Source organism: Hippopotamus amphibius, chromosome 9 (assembly GCF_030028045.1).
Source record: "Hippopotamus amphibius kiboko isolate mHipAmp2 chromosome 9, mHipAmp2.hap2, whole genome shotgun sequence".
NCBI classification, from domain to species: domain Eukaryota; kingdom Metazoa; phylum Chordata; class Mammalia; order Artiodactyla; family Hippopotamidae; genus Hippopotamus; species Hippopotamus amphibius.
The window spans coordinates 12,818,314-12,839,609 of NC_080194.1; the positions used below are offsets into that span (position 1 = coordinate 12,818,314).

The 21,296-nt window shown below is 45.1% G+C and overlaps 1 protein-coding gene across 1 annotated transcript in view; it reads right to left on the reverse strand.

The window, feature by feature from the left end:
• KIAA1549L (KIAA1549 like) overlaps nucleotides 1-21,296 on the reverse strand; it is a 113,075-nt gene that overhangs the window by 56,194 nt on the left and 35,585 nt on the right. The window contains exons 10-12 of the mRNA XM_057750495.1: nucleotides 18,245-18,408; nucleotides 11,418-11,608; nucleotides 5,142-5,269 (exon numbers count right to left, since the gene is read on the reverse strand). Coding sequence (XP_057606478.1) covers nucleotides 5,142-5,269; nucleotides 11,418-11,608; nucleotides 18,245-18,408 — 483 coding nt within the window. The remainder of the gene's footprint in view (nucleotides 1-5,141; nucleotides 5,270-11,417; nucleotides 11,609-18,244; nucleotides 18,409-21,296) is intronic.

Below are 21,296 nucleotides of genomic sequence, written 5' to 3' on the forward strand. Positions count from 1 at the left end.
ACATTACCTGAGATAATAAATTTAGATTGTTGTTTTGGGTTGCTAGGTGTTGGAGTAATTTGTTACACAGCAATAAGTAACTAATACATTTCCTAAACAACCCCTCTCCTCTGAGCTCCCACTCTGTCCTCTAAAATACACACTTCCCCAGCAGCCAGGATGGATTATCTTTTCAAAAGGTAACCAGATCACAGCCCTCTTCGGATTAGAACCCTCTGAAGGCATCTCTCTCAGAATAAAATCCAGTCTTTCCTGTGACCTACAAAGCCCTGTACCATGTGGCCCTGGCCCCCTCGCTGAGCCCATTTCCTGCCTCTCCCCTGAGGCACTCTGCTCCAGCCACAATGGCCTTTTGAACACAGCAGGCGTGTTCCCACCTCCAGGATTTTGCATTTGCTATTCCCGCTGCTCAGACTGCTCTTTCCCCAGATCTTTACATGCCTCGTTCCTTCTTATTTTTCAAGTTGCAGCTTAAAAAAGACTTTCCTTATCCACCAATCTAAAATAACTTACCTCATCACTCTGTTGTATTTTCTTCATCAAATTTATCACTATTGATGTATTGACTTAATCTGCTCCCACCCCCTGCCACTAGAATATAAGCACCATTCTTGCCCATCTTTTTAAAATCTAATGCCTTTGCCTTTAACAATGTCTCACATGCAGCTGACGTTCAATAGGGATTTGCTGAATAAATGAATGGATGACAAATTTCCTGACTTGGAAAAGGAGGTGTTGTTAGTACCTGCAGAACAAGTAAACATGTAAAAGTTAAAGTCATGCTATCACGAAACCGTTCAGAGGTTGAAGAGATGATACTTAGCACTTTTACTGCTTCTGGGCTGTGACACCCTTGCTCCCCACCCCGTGGACAGGGAAAGGGAGGGGCATAACTAAAATGGGACAGGAAAAGGACGCCCTGGATATTGTACAAACTGCAGCTTTTTCCCATCATCACTCAAAGTCATATTCGAATTTGCACAATAATTCCTCTAGGTTTCTTTAAGAGCAAAATAGTTATCCTCCCCTCAAAAAGACTGTATGGAAAAATACATTAAAAGGCATTGCATTAACTATTAATACATTAGAATGTTATGTGAGTACAGCAGGTTCACGGGAAAATTAAAGCATAATTTGTCCCTAAAGTGAAAAGCACAGGACAATGAGAAAGAACAGGGCCACAGTGAAACTCAGCAAGTGTCCTAGAACACCATCACATCATCACAGTAAACGCCAACAAGCATCCGCCCAGTATCTATTTGTGTTTTATTTGTATTGCTGGTTTGAACTTCCGCAAATCAGACTGGAAAGGGAGATTTCATTTCTTCATGTCTGAACTGGCATGGAGAGAACCTTCCCACCTGAGGCAGAAAATGCTCTTAAACAAAACATGCTCTTTTTCTGGGAATCTTTATTAAAGCTCAAAGACAAATAATCTACAACGAGAATCACTGCCCTCTGGTGTTGCTTATAAAATAATAAGCAAGTCTTCATCTCTTCGGGAAGGCAAAGAAAGAATAAAAACTGGAACTGTTTTTCAGCTAATATCTCTGACACAGTCTCAAAGGCCCCTGCTAAGAAAGTAGTGAATCATCCGCCAAGCTCTCTGATCTTGTCTTCCTCCTGTTCCCACCTGCCCCACGACAACTAGGAGACAAGGTGTGATTAGTTTCTGAGCCCTGGTTGTGAAATCTTGGTATCTTAAAGGAAGGTGCAGTGCACCCATAAGGGTTTATGGAGGGTCTTTTTTCTAAATGATTGAAGGTATAAATACATACATTATGTTCTCACCTTGAACTCATTTTTAACTCTTTCTTGGAAAACACTTTCTAAGGTGACATTGGTTTTGGTTCAGAAGTTTAAGTATCTGTATTTAGTTGAGAGAATGTCAAATTGTTTTACTTTCAAAATCTTAGCTCTCACATCTATCTTTCCCACTTACATTTAAACATCATCTTGAAACACACTCTAAAACTGCCTGCAGCTATGATAACTAATGAGGCCATGAGCTACAAGGACCTCCCCCAACCCCTAGCCGTGTTGCTAGTGGGATAGTGTCTTTTCCTTTTAAAGTTCTTATTTTCGGACTTCCCTGGTGGCACAGTGGTTAAGAATCCGCTTGCCAATGCAGGGGACACGGGTTCGATCCCTGGGCCAGGAAGATCCCACATGCCGTGAAGCAACTAAGCCTGTGCACCACAACTACTGAGCCTACACTCTAGAACCCTCAAGCCACAACTACTGAGCCCATGTGCTGCAGCTACTGAAGTCTGTGTGCCTAGAACCCATGCTCCACATACAAGAGAAGCTACCACACTGAGAAGCCCGCACAACACAATGAAGAGTAGCCCCTGCCCGCCACAACTAGAGAAAACCTGCGCGCAGTAACAAAGACTCAATGCAAAAAAGTTCTTATTTTCACAAAAAAATAGAAAATTAGAAGCAAAACAAACCTGATGGAAAAAAAGAACAGTTTTAGAACGACAGGCTGTTACGTGAATATTTATTAATTAACCTCAGGAACCCTAACCTCTAGGATGGATACTGAGCCATTAAACAACTTCTGATTATTCTATATCAAGAGAATAATCTATTCTCAGAGGTTACATTCACACAATCAAGTACTTTTTGCAAGCTGATAATGTGATAGAAATACACTTTTTAGTTTTCCCACATTTCCATTCAATGTTATTTTTTCCCTTTCCTCCCTCCTCCCTCCCTCCTTCCCTCTCTCCTTCCCTTCCTTCTTTCCTTCCTTCCTTCCTTTTTCTAATCCAGTAAAATATGTTATTGATGTTTTTGGTGAACTCTAAACTAGTATTGTGATAAAGTGGAGCCCTGTAATAAAAAAGAACAAGTGTAGGTTCCTTTGAAGGGCCAGTCTAGAATGCTGATGTGCTTTCACATCTGTTGAATTTTACATTAAATGATTTGGTCCTCTCATTTCTATTTGAAAATTTCAAAGTGAAACATCATTGAACAGGAACCTGTGGACAAAGAGAAGTGACCAAGTCTGAAAATTCACTGGGTTTACTTTTGGCAAAAAATTAAATGCAACAAAGCACTGTAAACTTGGAGAAAGGATGGCTTTTTAATAAAACAAACACATTAAAACCTCAACCTGGTACAGTAATTGCATTTTACTCATGCACCTGACTGTTGCTATTTCTGAACCTGATATTTAAATAATCAAAGTGACCTAAACAGTATAAGGAGGCAGGCAGAGAGGGTGGGAACACACGAACAGGAGGTCAGCAGGAACATTTAGAGAAGTCAGGGTCTCGCCAGTCTGGTGGGGAGTGACGGGGTCTGAAACTGGCCCCGCCCCCTCCTCTTCTACAGATTAAATGCAGGGGAGGAGGAAAGGTATCACCTTGTAAATGGGTATTTACTGACCGAGCAGTCTGTATATTGCACATTATTAAGCAAGAAGGAATAAAACAGTACGTACATTAATCCCATTAAACAAAATAAAACAAAGCAAAGCAATACAACAACAACAGAAAAAGATACACGTGTGTTGTCATATGCATAGTAAAAAGGTCTGAGAGAGACACATACTGAGTTATTCAGGCCATTTGAGGACTGGGGTGAGTGATGGGGCATCTGCGGGAGGATGGACTTTGACTTGACTTTATACATCTCCGGGAAGAATAAGAAGGGAGGGAGGGATGTGGCGGGAGGAGGAGGAGGGGGAGGGCATCTTGGTTAGAGGCGACCGCGATCACTGCATTTGGTTAAAACAACCTTCCCCTGCAGCTTCACTGTCCATTGTCTCTGGGTTGTCTCTCTCCCTCTGCCCACCTCTCTTAGCATCTCACTCTGGAAGGAAAGAGGAGAAAGTTGCGAAGTTCACATCTCCCTCTGCAAGCCAGAGCTCCTGTGCTCCCCTGCAAACTGTCTTGGCAGAGCGCCGATGGGCAGGATTTCTGGTGGTCCCAGGCAGGGCAATATTCCAGGAAAACCCCCACATGCCACACCCTGATTCTGGTGTGGAAAGCACAGTCTCTGTGTGGCATGGGGGACTCAGGAAAAGGAAAAAATTAAGCATCAAACTGGTATGACAGTTTAAAGAAATGCTTTATATAATGGTTGGAAATGGGAACAGAGACCACATTTTCCCTGCAGAAGACAAATCCATTGTGCCATTCTTTCTTTTTTTTATCAGAAAAGAGAAACAAGTGACAGTCGAAAATAAAAGAATATTCTGGCACTCACTTCAAGACAGAGTCCCTGAACCACACTTGATCAAATTCCTTTAAAAGGTAAGCACTTTTCTAACCAGAATGCCAGATTGTTTGCCTTTTCACCTGGCATTTCTGTACGATTCCACCTACAACCCTTTGAGATCCAAAAGGAATCTTCCCTGACCTGAACAGCATCACTGGTTACTTGAATCTGGGCTTTCGTAAGCCAGCATCACACACAGAAGGACCGAGTGGAGATGAGGCTCAGAACAAAAGTGGCATCTGGAGGAGGGAGTCTGCACAATGATGTCCAACAGATGAGATCTATAGATGGTGCCGCAGTGCAATAAGGCAGCTCCAACACCTTGTAAACAACCCCCAACACCAATCCTTTACAGGGAGGAAAAGGATCTGCATGAGAGAGAAATTAATGCTTAAGTTTCCCTGGAGAAGAAAGACAGAAGCACAGGCTGATTTTTAGGATGACAGATTTATTACTGTCTTGTTTTTCGTGAGAGAGGTAGAGTTGTAATATCTGGACTCACTGGCACAGATTGAACCCCTGAAACTTCTCAAGGCAAGAAAATGAAAGGAATCTCCAGGACAAGCAGTGTTTCAGAAACCTGCATCCCTAGTGGACGTGGTGCTAGAAATCAAGGCGATTCACCCCCAACACAGAAAAATCTCTAAGCAAATATCAGTTCGATCTCTATAGGGTTTTTCTAAGGCCCTGCACAATTCTGTAAGAACAGAGGGCAGAGGAAGTGAAACAGAGTGATTCAGGGAAGGGGATAGGGCAATACCTCAAGAGGTGGGTAGGACCTTTGTGGGACACAGTAGAGAGACGTGTGGGGGGTGGTTTGAAGCACACGGGTGTGCGAGCGTGTGCACGCGCGTGCATGAGTGTGTGTGGGCTGGGCTTGGGGGTGGTGCTTGGCAGGGAAGGCTTCTCACCATTTCTCTTCCGTGCCTCCTCCTTTGTCACTTTCTGCTGTGCCATTACATTCTGGGGTGAGCGCCTCCCTGAGCTGGGCTTCCCTGATTCGTTGCTGATGACAGAGCCATTCTCACTGGGCGACCTGCTGGAGGTAACCATAGCAACAGGGAGACGGTAAGTTTCAACTGGAGCAGCCTCCTCTCAAGGTTATTTTATTTGCACAGTTTATGTCTGTAGCCTTTCATTCTGGTTTTATCCACAAAGAAGACATGATACAGGAAAAGGAAAAAAAACAAACCCAACTCTACAGCACGGGTTAAGGAGCTGGCTGTTGTGAATTGTGTTTACCAGTGCCTAGCTGTGCAGAGAAGTTCAATGAGCTCAGCTTTCTGTTCCCATCTCTTTTTCATTAATGCCCAGTGACCAGGGGCAAGGAAGCGATGCCATTTGTAAGTGTCTGATTCACATGGCATCTTGAGGGACGTGCACGAAACATGATTCTCTGTGGCTGGTCTCTTTGCAGAATATACCTTGACTCCTAAAGACTGTCACTCCACCACTGAGTTCCTCACTCTGTCTCTCCCCCTCCCTGCCCCCCACCACGTGAGTACACACACACCCATACATTCTTTAACTGTGCTAGCTGACAACCACTTATATTTGAATCCACCAATTTGAGCTATTCACCCATTCAGGTAATACTTTACATGCACCTCCTCTGTGCTGGGATGTGTATACAGGTATATAGAGATATGAAGACATCACCCATATTCTCCAAAAGCTGCCCATCATGAGCCCCTACCATGTGCCAAGGACTGTGCTGAAGGCTTTCAGTATTAATGTATCCTTATGACAATCCACTGACGTGGTGATCAATCATCACCCTTGTTAGCAAGTGAGGAACGTGAATTTCAGGAGGCGAGGTGTTTTGTCCGGGGCAGAGCTGGGAGTGGCAAATCGCCCTGGAAGCCAGAGCTTCCCCTGTGGGTAGGAGCTTTCACCACAGGCCAGAGCCCCTTCCCTGTCTGTCTCCTACAATGTCCCAGATGAGGCAGGCCTTGCACTGGGCAAGCCACAGGACCTTCTTGCCTCCCCTGGGCCATCCTCTGGTCTTCTGGAACTTGTGGGAAACTGGGCTCTTGGGACCCCCTGCTGAGGCTCGTGCTCCTTGCATCACGTCAGCCTGTGGGTGGGCTGAGCTAGAGACCCACTGCCTTCCCCTGTGTGGGAGACAGTTGGGAAGCAGCTCTCCAGAGGCTCACCAAACCCCTTGTTGTTCTGATGTCAACTGCCCAAGTTCAGCACCTACTGGCATCTGGCCCCTACAACGGAAAATTGACTGGAATAAAATGCAGCCTTGACCCGTAAGTAAGCAGGTTCTTAAGTGGAAGCTGTGTGTCCTGGTAGCTGCTCCTCTTCCTCCTCCTCCCATCCCCCCTCATCCTCTGGGAATGTGGGATTCTCTGTCCTGTACACTTCAGTGCACTTTTGCACCCTAAAAACCACACACGAAGAACATGCACCCTCATAACCGCGGGATAAGGCAGAGTTGGCCACGAGCATCCACAGAGCACCACTGGGGCCACGGGAGATGTTCAGGCCAAGGATGCACAGACAAGCGTGAGTCTGGGAGAGGGCATCTACTGTACTCCCTCTTTGGATATGCCTACAGCATGTTAGCATATCAAAGGCTCTGATCAGCCCTGTCAGAAAGAGACTCATCTTGTTTGGTTTAATTCAACACCTCCCAGTTTATTTGGCCACAATCTCTCTCACCATAAAAGTAATACAAAGAATGCAGTTCGGGAAAATATGAATGAGGCATTAACTGTTTGATCACCGAGTGCTGGGTGTGCAAACACACAAGTCCTTGGATTGTTTTCAGAACCTCACAGTTAATGGTCCCTACTCTTCCAATTGGCTTCATTGGGACAAAGAGGCTCTCACTGAGGTCCAGAAGGAAAGGCTCCTGGCAATCTATTTTACATGCACAAAAGAGTTAATGGTTTTCATAGCATTTGCACATCCTTGCCCTCATTTGACCCTGAAACAAGTTTCTGGCTATTCCTCTCACTGTGAGGAAAGGTATGAATGAGCACATTTCTGGAGGGGAAAAAAACCAACTTGGCTTTCTTCCTTGCATCAGCTTATAGACCTGTGTTTACACGGAGCTGCCAACTCAGAATTTCTGGTCAAAAACAGAGAGTGAGAGGTGTGTGCGTGTGTGTCCACTTATGACAGTAACAAAAATGTCTTTGAAAGTAAGTGTCCCCTGAGACGTTGCAGTTTAAGGCTATTGAACTCAATAGTCCCCATTCTGAGTGTGGGTGTACATGGATCCCGGAAGGACCATCTTGGGGGCGGGGAGGAATCAACTGCTGAATAATCGCGACCAACCACTGCACGGAAGTACCCACTGAGAACGGCTGTCCCTGTGAGGTTGATTCTCTAGTAATCCCAGTCATGGACCAACAAAATAGCATCACCAAAAGCCTACATAAGGAAAAGGACCTGAAACATTGGCTGGTTGTCTGCAAGTGGCCGGATCTTCAATTTTCCTTCAGTTTTAAAACAATTTTGAAAAATGGAGATAATGACCTCCAAATCATTGGTTTCCCCTATTTTTCACCTGCAAAACTTTTTGGACCATCTAGCGGCCCCACTCTGAGAGGTCATGCAGTCCTGGTTTAGCAGGAATGATGAAACAGAAGTGGCAAGTTGGGGAAGCCAGAAACATAGATGTGTGATGGGTTTGCTCTTGGATTTAGCGCCTTCCTGTGATCAACTGAACTTGAATAGAGGTGAAGTTTCTCCCACAGCTTTGGCAATGATATAGCCAGCCCTTAATAAAATTATATTTTTATGGTAAAGTTATGAGGCAAATGGAGAAATCATTCAACAGGGTAGACATTGTTTTCTTTATTTGTATTCGTTTCAGAAGCTAATATTTCTAAATAAACACCTGAGGTTAAGTATTTGAATTTAATCAGCAAGAGTAGACTTCTTGAAAATTCAAGAGAAAAATAGCTTGTTCTAAAACAATTTTTTAAAAGAAATCTTTGCACAATTTAAACCACTCAACTAGAATGGGTGGAAGTTTCTATTCTTCCTGGCAGTGCAGTGCAGTGCTATGTTAATATCCTAATTTTGGTAATTCTATTTATTTCTTTACAGTGTCCTCTAAATAGATGATAAATTGTTAACATGCCTTTATTGTACCTGGCAAAGACCGTAACGAGAATAATTACTACAGATAATACCACTTGCCAGTCAACTCAGATAAATCATCCATTGCTTCTCTGTCTGTTTCAACTGCATGCTGGGGTGGACTGTTGCCATTAAAGTCCCAATTTGTTCACACCTCCCTGTAACCAAGCTTAGGGTAGTCCTCTCCCACAGACTCTGGACTTGACTATGGGTTTTGCTTTGGCCAACAGGACAGTAGCAAACATGATACAAGTGGAGACTTGAAGCTTGATTGGGGTTTGTTTTCTTGCTGCTCTTGGAACCCTATAACCACCTGGTGAGAAGTCAGGGCTAGCCTGCTGGAGGATTCATGACCACATGTCAAGAGGTCCCCGTTACCTGGCCACCCCAGATGAGGCTGTCATCAACAAGGCAGCCCAGCAGACCTGCCACCCGACTAAAGATGCATGAATGACACCAGCTGAGATCAGCCGAGCCTAGTTCACAGAAAAACCACCCAGCTGAGCTCAGCCTAAACTCAGCAGTTTAAACCCACCAAAAACCATGAGCTAAATAAATGGTGGTTGTTTTAAGCTGCTAGGCTTTAGAGTGGTTTGTTATGGGGCAACAGAGAATTAATCCACATGTGCTCAACATTCTTCCCCACACAAGCTGAAATCCAACCCTCTGTTTAAGTACCAACATCTCCTGAAGAAAGGCACTGAGCCTTGCTGCTTGACTCCAATACAAACCATACGTATTTGATACAAACCATCCTTCCTTCCTCCTGTAATGACTCCCTTCTCTTGGCTTCTCAGATTCCATTCTTGCTTTGCTCTCCTCCTGCCATTCTTACTGATGCTTTTCAGACCCTTTGGCTGATCCACCTTCATTATCTGGACCTCTAATCATTGCAGTGTCCCAGGGGTCAGTTCTTGGATTTCTTCTCTATCTGCACTCTCCTAGGTGCCCATCTAGTCTCAGAGCTTTTAATAAGTAAACGCTGACAGCTCTTACATTTATATTTCTACTGTGGACCTCTCCTCTGAACTCCAGACTCGTATAGTTAACTGAGCTCACAACTTGCATGTCTCATGGGCATCTCTAACTTCACACACCCACATCCAAACTCCCCATCGTTCCCTACAAACTTCTCCTCCAGTCTTGCCCAGCACAATAAATGGCAGATTCATTCCTCTCTATTTCCATACCCCACAACAATCCATCACCAAATCTTGTCAGCTCTTCCTTCTAAACATCTTCAGAACCCAATCACTTCTCACACCTCCACGCCCAGGTCCACACCACCATCTCTCACCTGGACTCCTGCAATAGCCTCCTAATGGGTGTCTCTGCTTCTTCTCTGCTCCTCTACAATCTATTTCCACACAGCAGCCAGAGTGAGCCTTTAAAGTTGCAACTCACACCCTGTCACTGTTCTTCTCAAAACCTTCCAATGACTCCTGATCTTTATTCACAATAAAATCCCAAGTCCTGACTTTGGTCTGTAAAGCCTGACATGATCAACCTCAGCTAACTCCTTTGACCCACCTGCTACCACTTCCTCCCTAGTTCAGAGCAGCCTCCTTGGCCTTCATGCTGTTGCTTAAGCAAGTCATGAAGTTCCCTTCTCTGGGCTTTGCACATACTGTCCCAATTGCTTGGAACGTTCTTTCGATAGATGACCTTGAGCCTTACACATCATTTCAATCAGGTCTTTCTCAAATGTCACTTTATCAGAGAGGCCTTCCCTAACTTCCTGCTAAAATAGCATCACATCCCCCTCTCTGCCTCTCCATTCCCTTCCCATGCTTTGGTTTTCTTCTTCGCACCCCTCACCACCCAACCTACTATATTTCTATTTCTCTATTTGTTTAGTGTCTATCTCTCCCCACCAAATTGCAAGCACCACGGGAAAAGCAACTTTGCCTTGTTTGTTGCAGTATCCCTAGTGCCTGGTAAACAGCAAACAATCGATAAATATCTGTTAGATGAAGGGAGGGAAGAGGCAGGGAGAATACAGTTTTTCCAGTCGCCATTGTGGTCCCAGGCAAGGCAGAAAGAGGTTGGCAATGGGAGTTGGTTTAGCCAGACATCAGGGCTAGACATAGAGTTCATTATCTCTTTGTGAGCCTATTGCAAAGTCCTAACAAGTGTCCTGCTCTCCAGCCTAACTTCTCCCATCTATCATCCACCTTGCCACTGGAATAGTCTTTCTAAGATACAGGCTGGACATCACTGTCTTCCTTAAGAACTTTCGGTGGCTTACCACTGCCTGGAGAATAAAGGTCAGACTCCTTAGTCTGGCAGCTAAGACTCGCCACAGTTTTCATCTATCTTCTGGTTTCATCTTTCACTATAGCCCAAGCACTGTGAACTTTAAACCCCAGGGACACTCCTCATTAAATAAGCATGGCTGTCCCTATCTCTCCCGGCTCTTCCAGCCTGGATGCCTTTATCTCTTCCCACTTAGGGACACCGTACTTGCCCTTCAAGGCTCTGCTACAACATAACCTCCTCCGTGACATTGTCCCTCATCAGAGTTAAATTCTTCCTCCTCTCTTTTCCCCGAGACTTGGTTCAGACTCCACTGTTGGCATCTGCCCATCATGCTTGCTATTCCAGCGATTTCTTTCTATCTTCCCATCATGAGATGCTTGGGGTCAGGAATCAGTCTTAAACCTTTTTGTAGTCCTCCCAATGTCTGTCAAAGTGCCTTGTTCATAGTAAAAACTCAATAAATGATTTTTGAACTAAAATCATAAGCTCCATAGAGAAACTGCCAGATAAAATACAACTATATTAAACCAAAGGCACTGCTTTTTAGATAAATTAAAAAATATGTGTGACATTAGTGCCAAAGTTGTTATAATAAATATAAGAGCTAAACCTCTACTGTTGTGGTTGTTCAGACATCTAAACCCTTACAGCAGGGAAGCAGGTATTGTTATTCTTACCGTCTTGCTTAGTATCCTCAAATATTCAAAACAAGCATGAAGGGGAATTTTTAAAGAGAACAGAGGAATTAACTTAAGGGCTTCAGCTGTTCTCCCCATCAATTATTTCTCTTGCTGACACAGAGCGGCAGAAGCTGGTCCCGTGCCTACCTCTTTCTGGTTTCGATGGATTTGGCCGTCTTGATGGTGCTTCCATCCTGAGGGGCATCCCTTTCCTGAGAGGCAGGAGCATCTCTAATGGGCAGTGGGAGGACCACTGTTTCCTGGGTCACAGGGATGACCTCCTCGTCCGCCCCTTGCTGGCCCAGGTGCTGCTTGGCATAATCAAAGCCCTGCACAGGCTGCAAAGAGGAAACAGATTTGCAGTCATGTTTCTGGCAAAGCTTGATGCTCAGAGCAGCTTTAAAAGAAGACAGGCGGGAAAGTGCATGTGATGGAACCAAACTTAGCTTCTGATGAACAAGAGTTAACTCAAATCTCCATCATCATTTCTGTCTCTGCAAAATTAAAATCCATGTTAATTCCACCTAGCTACAGAATCTCTAGATAAGACTCAGAAAGATGAACAGTATAAACAAGATGCAAATATGTGTATGAGAACAAATTCTTCCAAGGATTTTAGAACACCTATTAAGTCACTGGATACTGCTAACTAGAAGCTCTTAATTGCTATATTAAACAGGTCCTGCATCTTCTCCTACCTAGGAGTATTTTGTTATCCCTTAAATCCTGTGTAATAACAGGTGTGTGACTTTGCCAAGTCACCTGAACTCTGAACCTCAATTTTCTCATCTGAGAAATGAAGATAACCATACCTACTTTACCTCTACCACCTTTGAGTATTAAAGGGGATCACAGATCTGAAAACGGAAGGGAAGAAATGTCCTACCACATGCAAGGCAGTACAATTATTAATAATAAAATGGAATTTATGGAATCACTCTTTAATCCAGACCTCTCCCTTAAGCAGGCTGGTTCTCCTATAATTCATTACTGAGAAATTAGCAAGGCTTTTATTGTACAATGTCTGAAATCCCAAGTGAATAGGGCAGCTGTGAACAAAACCCAACATAGGGTAATAAAAAACCAAGAAGCATGTTTAAGCAATTCCTGCAAGTGTCTCTATTCTGCTTCACATCCCAAAGCAGTGCAACACGGATTTTAGGCAGGACAATGGGGTGGTTTCCCTTGGTTTTCACCTGCAAAACTTTTGGGACCATCTAGGGGCCTCACTGAGAGGTCATGCAGTCCTGGTCTAGCTGGAATGAGGAAACTGAAATGACAAATTGAAGAAGCCAGAAACATAGATGTGTGATGGGTTTGCCCTTGGATTTGGTTCAAATCCTGGCTCTTGACATGTATTAGCTGGGTGACCTTGGGTAAGTTAACTGAAATTCTCTGCACATGTTTCCTCACCTGTAAAATGGATAGAATAATGTGTGAGCAGGATCAAATGTGTGTGTCTGTGAGGGTGATATTTAACTACCCTCAAAGGGATGCTGTGTAGATGACATCAGTAAATTCAAGTCCAGCATTTAGCTAAGTACATGACACATAGTAAGTGCTCAATCAATACTGGTTAATATTGTTTTCCTGCCTACTAAATCATAGGCCAGGTGAAATGGACATCAGTGATTCTCTTTAAGAAAACGTGGGATGAAATGTAACCTCTATCATTTGGGTTCTGTCAGAACTCGATGTGATCAGAAGTTCTTCTTTCAGCAGCTTACTTAGCTGAGACTTGTAACAGGAAGGCTCCAGCCAGATTTAATGGTCTAAGACTGTAACCCAACCCATCAAATCATGTCTCCGAATAGGATGGAGTTTTACTGCTAAATCCAGCAAAGCTTCCTTATTTCAAGCTGTCTGTAGTATAGTCACAGACAGTTTCAGTTGCCTGGATAACTCACTCTGGGAGGTGTAGTCACTGGTCCCTCTTCTCTGAGACACTCATACTCTGACGCACGTGGTAACCACTGACACTCTGCAAAGATCTGGAAATGTGTTTCTGAAATACTGTTTGTCTGTTCGCTTCCCTCCCCTCCCTTGGTGCTACATGAAACAGAATGGAGCCTTCAGACGACCTGCTGATGTTCCTAGAATACTTACTCACCTGCTTCTCCTACAAACAATTGATCACCAATTGAATTCAACAGAAATGCTTCTGGAAGCTGACCTTTGCTCTCCAGGTCCTCTGTTGCACTGAGCCTGCTTTGGTCTCATTATATCTATTCTGCTCCTTTCCAGGCCCACCCTTGACAAGCCTCCAAAGTTATCTCCCTTAGAACCACATCAGTGAATCATCACTCCCTCATGAAAAACACTCCATGGCACCCAAACTCTTTGGCAAGGCATTCAAGACCCTTCACATTCTGTCTGGACCCATGTGCCCAGTCTCATCTCCTATTGGTCCCTTTTCTGCCATACCCCTATTCTCTCATTATCCTATTCAGTTTTGTTCCAACTCTAGTGACTGAGCACTGGCTTGTGTCAAGGACTGTGCTTGGTGCTGGAAATATAAAGATGAATAATAACTGGCCCCCTACCCTCAAGGAGCCCACAGTTTCAGCTTCACTCAATATTCCTGGTACAATGTTGAATAAATTATATAAATTATGTCCTTTCACCCTCACCTCATAGTTCAAGGAAGTAGGTATTGTTATGGTTCCCCATTTTAAAGATGAAGAAACTGAGGTTTAGAGAGGTTCAGCAACTTCCCCAGGCTCACACAGCTGGTCTATGGTGGAGCCACGATTTGAACCCAGCACTATATGACCCAGAGCCAGAACACCCAGCCATTGCTTGATGATTCATCCCACGGCCTTTCCTTTCCTTTTGCAGCCTGCCATCTTTGTTGGGCATCTCCTACCACACTTGGCCTGCACTTCTGTTTTGAGACTCCCAGCCTGTGCGTGAGGTATTGGGAGTCTGCACAGGCAGCTGAAGTGACTAAAAATTTAATGAGGAGCACAGTCTGGCTCTGGCTTACCCCCCTCATTCCCACTCTCTCTGAATTTGGCCCCTCACCCTTCACTCTCGGCTGAAGTTACCCACTGGATTCTTCAGGGAACTGGCTTGATGTGAGCAGAGAGACATTAAGGACTGAGAAAGGCAGTCCTTGTTATTAGGTTAATAATAACAACCCCTGCACATGTTCAGTACTTACAGCCTGCAAAACACTGACACCTCATTTCATTCTCACAACAAGCCCATGAGGAAAGCAGGGCAAAGAGCACAGTCTTCACTTTACAGGTAAGAAAACAAAAGCTCAGAGAGGTTCAGTGACTTGTCCAAGATCACACAGTGGTGAAAGACTCAAGACTAGTACCTTTCTCTTCTGACTGACAAGATACTGGTCTTTCAACCCCCAACTTGAAAATCACCTGAGATTAACTAATTGCCCGCTGGACACACACTAGTGACCCCAACACCATCAATACATCATGAAACATTTATAGTTGCTTTAACGAGTTTTGTAAAATTATCAAATCAAAATAATCTCCAGCAATTTCGAAGGTGAGCATGTTACCCAGATCTTTTAAAAAGAAAGCGTGTGTAATAATAAAAATCAACTTACATATAATATTTATTCTGTACCAGGCACACTCAAAGTAATTCACATAACTCACTTAATCCTCACAACAACCTGTAAGTGAATACTGTTATCACTCCCATCTCACAGATGGGAAAACTGAGGCACCAAGAGGTTAAGTATGGGTCATATAGACAGTATGTGAGACAAAGGAGACAGCTGGGCATCTTTAGGGGGTGACTGACCTGTCCCGAGCAGAAGGTCATGCCAACCAGTGCAGGCCCTCCAAGCTCATTCTGCATCTCGATATGGCCCTAATGACTTTCTTTTAAGGTGGCCTGTTTCAGGGGATCATGTTCTCTTCAGTTATATGGAGGGAAAAGCTGGGAAAAGGCTGTAAATCCAATGACAAAGAGGAAGGAAAGTGAACTAGGAAGAAAGGAGGTGACAGAGGCATGACGCCTGGCCCTCCTCCTGCGTTGGTCATTTTCTCAACCTTCTACCTGCAGAAGCCTGGCTGACAGCAATGGTAACAGGGTTACACTGTGGTACCTTGTCTCTGAAGAAGGGTGCGGGCGTGCACGGCCTGGCCTCGGCTCCCGGGACAGCCACACTCGCCTCCTCTTAGCATCTAAGTCTACTAGTGAGCCTCAGCGAGGATTCCCAGCCATGTCCCCAGTGCTGCAGCCTGCGTCCTTACAGATGCAGTGGTATCCCTGGAGACCAGGAGACCATCCTCCCAGTCTCTGGATTGGTGGCGAAAGCTAACTTTCTCATCCCGTCTGGTCCCTTTGCTTTAAATGAATTCTGCTCACACACACAGGTTGTGAGAAGTGATGCAGGCGGCTCTCTCCTCTTGCAAACACTGCAGTGTTCCCGGGTTGCACCAGCAGAAGGACTGCGGTAAGAAAGAGGCAGTTCCGCCCCGCTGGTTTCCCATGATAAAAGGGTTTTGGAAATTAAAGTGCATAGCCCAGTCTCATTGAGGGAGAAATCAACCCCCCCCAACCCGCACCACACACACACACCCACCCACCCACCCACCCACCCACACACACACAAGTGAATTCAATCATTTCATGCAACATAAATTTGCTTGGTTTTTCACAGCAGCCGGGTATCTCTTGAAGCACAATGCACTGGGTAGGGACATAAAAAGGGCTATGAAAAGCCACAACCGTGAATCTCTTCCAGCCTCAGACAGCTTTCAAGCCAGAAGAGATGCTGAAATCACATGCTGCCCAACTCACCTCGGCAAATTAATAAAATTTTGGCTTCATCTATCACACAGAGATGGCATTTACAACCTCAGTACGGCATGTTTTGCATTCCTGGACTCGGCTGCAATTAGATTCTGGTAATTACTGTTATGTCTGCAAGGCTCAGATTGTAGCTAAGCTAAGATGGCAATGAAATACCCCTTCTTGGAACGGGTTCATTTTTCACTGCTTGGGTAATTGCCAACATCACGCTGCGTCCGGGCAGCGGGTGGTTTTGCGTCAACAGACACAGAACGACATTCTTTGGAGCTGGACTCTTCACCAGACAGAGTGTCTCAGCAAGCTGAAGCTTCTCCAGAGGTGAATTGGTTTAAGAAGCAATCAAACTCATTTGATTTCTTTTGCTGAAGGGAGGTATGACCATCCAGGAAGAACCAGGCATGCGGGACTCCCAGCAAGGACAATCACCACGCCACGCATTGCAGTGGATGTGAAATCCCATTTACTGTTTCATTCCTGCACAGGCAGACAAAGCTCAGATGTTCAGGGCTGGAAGAGGATTCTACCCACCAAATCTCAGGGTTCAGGAAGGGCTATAAAGTAGACAAAGCCCGAAGACTCAGATATGGGCCTGAGTCCCTCCTGTGGGAAAAGTCCTACAGTCTCTCTTTCCTTTGGGTTTCTCTGCAGTAAAATGAAAATAATAAAAGCCGCCCTGACTACGACCTACCTCACAGGGCTGCTGTGATGGGCAAACAAAGTGACAGACCTAGAAGAGCCCAGGACATTGTAAGGCATTATTTAAACATGGGGTCTTACAGGTTATTATATTCCCTTCGGGGATTATCGTGAAGGGAGCTACGTGACTGGAAAATTAGCCTTTCCTCAGTTCATTCCCCTCCCAGTCACCGGTGGGAGGTGCGGCCCTGTGGAGGCGGCGGACAGTGAACAGGGCTCCTGGCGGGCCTTCAGTGGAGCCCCTGAACTGGGGTTTGACGGCTCCCCAGCCAAGGCTCGGCAGCTCGCCCGTCATGCAGCCTTTGAAGATCAGCCACTCTGGCCAATGGAAGAAGGAAAGTGTTGAGGGTCTGATGTGTCCCAAAGAGCCCTGAGTTAGGAGGCAAGAGACCCGGTTCTACTCTCCGTTCTGCAACTTACTAACTGTGCCACAGTGAGAAGTCACTTCTCTGTAAAAGGGAAGGTGTCAGATCAGATGACTTTTGAGGCCTCGATAGCTCCTCCTCGTTTCCGTGCCTCTGTCCTCATCTGTAAAACAATGCTCTTCCTCAAAGGGTCGCTGAGAGATTAAGTGTTGCTGCTGTCACTATTTACAAGAGCCAGGACATGGAAGCAACCTAAATGCCCATCAACAAATGAATGGGTAAAGAAGATGTGGCATATATATACAATGGAATATTACTCAGCTATAAAAAGGAATGAGATGGAGCTATAGGTCATGAGGTGGATAGACCTAGAGTCTGTCATACAGAGTGAAGTAAGTCAGAAAAAGACAAATATTGTATGCTAACTCACATATACGGAACCTAAAAATGGTGCTAATGAACTCAGTGACAAGAACAAGGACACAGATGCAGAGAATGGACTGGAGAACTCGAGGTTTGGGGGGGCGGGGGGTGAAGGGGAAGCTGAGACGAAGTGAGAGAGTAGCACAGACATATATATACTACCAACTGTAAAATAGATAGCCAGTGGGAAGTTGCTATATAACAAAGGGAGTTCAACTCAAGGATGGATGATGCCTTAGAGGACAGGGACGGGGAGGGTGGGGGGGAGTCGAGGGAGGGAGGGAATACAGGGATATGTGTATAAAAACAGATGATTGAACTTGGTGTACCCCCCCCAAAAAAATTTTTTTAAAAAAAGTGTTGCTGCTGTATGCAAAGCACTGAGAAGCACTTACGGCAAACAGGAGCATGAGATGAGCCTTAGCTATTGTGTCCTCCTCATAAAAATAAAGGTTGTAAACAATGCAAGTACGCGAAAGCATACCGAACTGTACACTTACAAAGGACTAAGATGGTAAATTTTCTGTTATGTATATTCTACCACAATTTTTAAAACATTCAAATAAGTAAAAAAAGGGTCTCCTTCAGCATGAGGACTCATGAGGATGCTTCTGAAGGTACCTGCAAAGACCTCAAAAGCCAAGAGAGAAGAGGCGGGCCAGGGTTCCTGCCGCACTCCTCCCGGCTCCCGTCGCGTACCTTGGCCCTCTGCGGCAGGTTCATCACGGTGTCTGGCTTGAAGTCGTTTTTGTTCTTCCGGCAGAGCACGGCAGTGATGATGAGGATGATGACCGTGACCACGGCAATGGGCGCCAGCACCGCCGCGATGATCCACAGGTTGTTGGGCGGGTTCTTCACCACGGCTGTGGGGAGGAGCGGGGGAAGCACGTGACAAGGAGCTCGGGGAAGAGGAAAGCGACCCAGAGACACACGCCCCGCCCCGTCCTAAGTCGTGAGATGGCTCAGAGGGTCTGGGCTCAGAAAGGTACTTGCCTTGGCCAGTTACTCAAAGTCTCTGAGCCTCAGCGTCCTCATCTGTAAAATGGGGCTATCACGTTGCGAGGCATCAGAGAGACAAGGTGCATGTGGTGCTTTCGGGTGGCCCCTAGTAGGTGCTCAATAAATGAAAGCCTTCACGATGACTAAGAGGAGGAAGAGGAAGATGGATTGGTACCAAGTTCCCCCACTGGTAAGGTCCATGAGTCAAAAGAGAAGAAGGGGGACGAAATCTGAGGATTAATACGGTGCTGCAGTCAGGAGGCAAAAGCCACAGAGAGATGACTCCAAATATTGTAGTGAAGTCACTCTCTGAGTGATCAATGAATAAAACGTACCTGAGTGGATGGATCTGCCCCGCCCCCCAAAGGCTGGCTGGGGAGGCCTGGAAAGGCCCTGGTCTAATCAAAACGATCAGGCTGCCCTCAGAGCCAGAGGAAAATAGAGTAACCAAAGCAACTGTCAGTAGGAAGAATGTCTTATGAGAACAGTAGGTGCCTCAGGAGGGTGGGGCTGGAATTAATTAACCTGCAAAGGGCAACAGGTTGATGGTCATGTTCTACATCATGATAGTGGTTGGGGTCTCACAGGTGTATACATTTGTCAAAACATCAAATGGTATAGTTAAGAGCTGTTCATTTCACTGTATGTTAATTTTGTCTAAAACATCACAGACGAATATCGAACTCTAGGCAATGATACGCATACTGAAGTGTTTTGGGTTGAAGTCTACTGATGTTTGCAACTTACTTTGAAATACATCAAAAAAAATACGATGGATTAATGGATGAATGGAAAAATAGATGAACAGAGACTGGATAATAAAAAATATAGTAACATGCTAATTGTGGAATAGAGGTGGTAGGAACAAGGGTGTTCATTACACAATTCTTTCAACTTTTTAGTAAGGTGGGTTAGGAAAATGTGAGAAAAAGAAAAAGCCTTTGATGTGAGATGAATGAGTTCTCCCCCCATGATCCCAGGTAGGGGAGATTTGAAAACACCTCAGTCCAATAAAAAGGACTGGAGTAAATAAAACAGTAACCAGAACAACAGTTTATGGAATAAAGAATTACTGGAAGGGAGTGGGATCTGTAGAAAATCTGGAAAAAGAGAACCAAGGAGCAGACATGGGTAATCTAGCCGGACGGCAGGTCTATCTGGTGGGCAAGATGACTGCAGCTGGCTGTTTGAGCTTGGTGAAACTGTTAATACTGCACAAGCTCACTTCTCTCCCACCCCCTAGATGATCTCATAGACTCATGGCTTTAAATACCATCTGTGCTGCTGATGCTCATTTATACACCTCTAACCATGATCACCACCCTGAACTCCAGATTCCTACATCCAACTGTCAACTCAGATCTCCAACTGGATACTTAAGAGATGTCTCAAATTTAATATATCCAGAACCCAACTGTCACTTTCCTACCCCCCACCCCCCAAACCTGTTCTTCTTGTGATACTCTCCACTCCAATGACTGGCAATTTCTTCCTTCCAGTTGCTCAGACCAACAACTTTGCCATCAGTGTCGACCTGTCTCTTACTCTCACCCGATATGCTGTTCATCAATAAACCCTGTCATTTCCATCTTCAAAATATATCACTTCTATCACGATGGTCCAAGCTACCAAGATCTCTCACCTGAATTACTGCAATGGCCTCCTCCCTTGTCCCTTGTCCCCTATAATCTATTTGCAACACAAAAGCGGGAAGGATACTTTAAAAATTCAGATCACTGCATTCTCCTGCTCAAACCCTCCAGAGGCTCCAGCCCCACTCAGAGTAAGAGCCAGGGTCCTTACAATTTCTATAAGACCTTAAGTGATCTGCCCCACTAAGCACCCTAGTCACCTCTCTGCCCTTATAGTTCTTCCCTCAACGCACTCTGCTCCAGCCTACCTCCCTCTTGCTGTTCCTCAAACATGCTGGACATGCTCCTGCCTCAGGGCCTTTGCACCAGCTTATTCTTCTATCTAGAATGTCCTTCACCTAGATATGCACATGGCTCCCTCCCTCCCTCCCTCCTTCAGGGCTCTGAACAAGTGTCACCATATCTGTGAGGCCTTCCCTGTACTCTCTATAAAATATCGACAATAATCCCTGCCCCTGGTACTCTCCAACCCCCTCTTCCTTCTTATTTTTTCTCTAAATCAATGCTTCCTAAACCTTAATGTGCATGCCAATCATTTGGGAAAATTGCTCAAACGTGGATTCTGATTCTGTGGGTTGGGATGGGTCCCCTGTAATAGGTTCTTTGGGACACAAGTCCATCACCTTCTTGGTCTACTTGTTTTCTGAGTAAAGTCACTATTTCTGGCCCCAACAACTCATCTCTCGATTTATTCGCCTGTCATGTGGTGAGCAGTATGAGCTTGGACTCGGTAACATGTCTAATAAGCTCTCAGGGGATGCCCATGCCGCAGGTACCCAGGCCACACTTGGAGTGATGAGGTTTTAAAGTACGAATTACCAACTGCCATGATACATATGTATTTGCTCACCATCAGTCACCCCGTGCCCCTCCATTAGAATGTACACCCGAAAAGATCACACAGGTTTTTGTCTCGTTTGCTGCATTCCCCAGGGCCTAAAACAGGCCCTTGTACACTGTAGGTGCTCAATTAAAAGTGGAACGAATGTATAACTGAACTACCATTATTCCTGTTACAGTTTGGCTCCCCATACAGATTTCCACAAAGGATAGAGTAACAGCCAGTTAAAGGAGACGTCCCCTCTCCTTGGCAGTTCTAA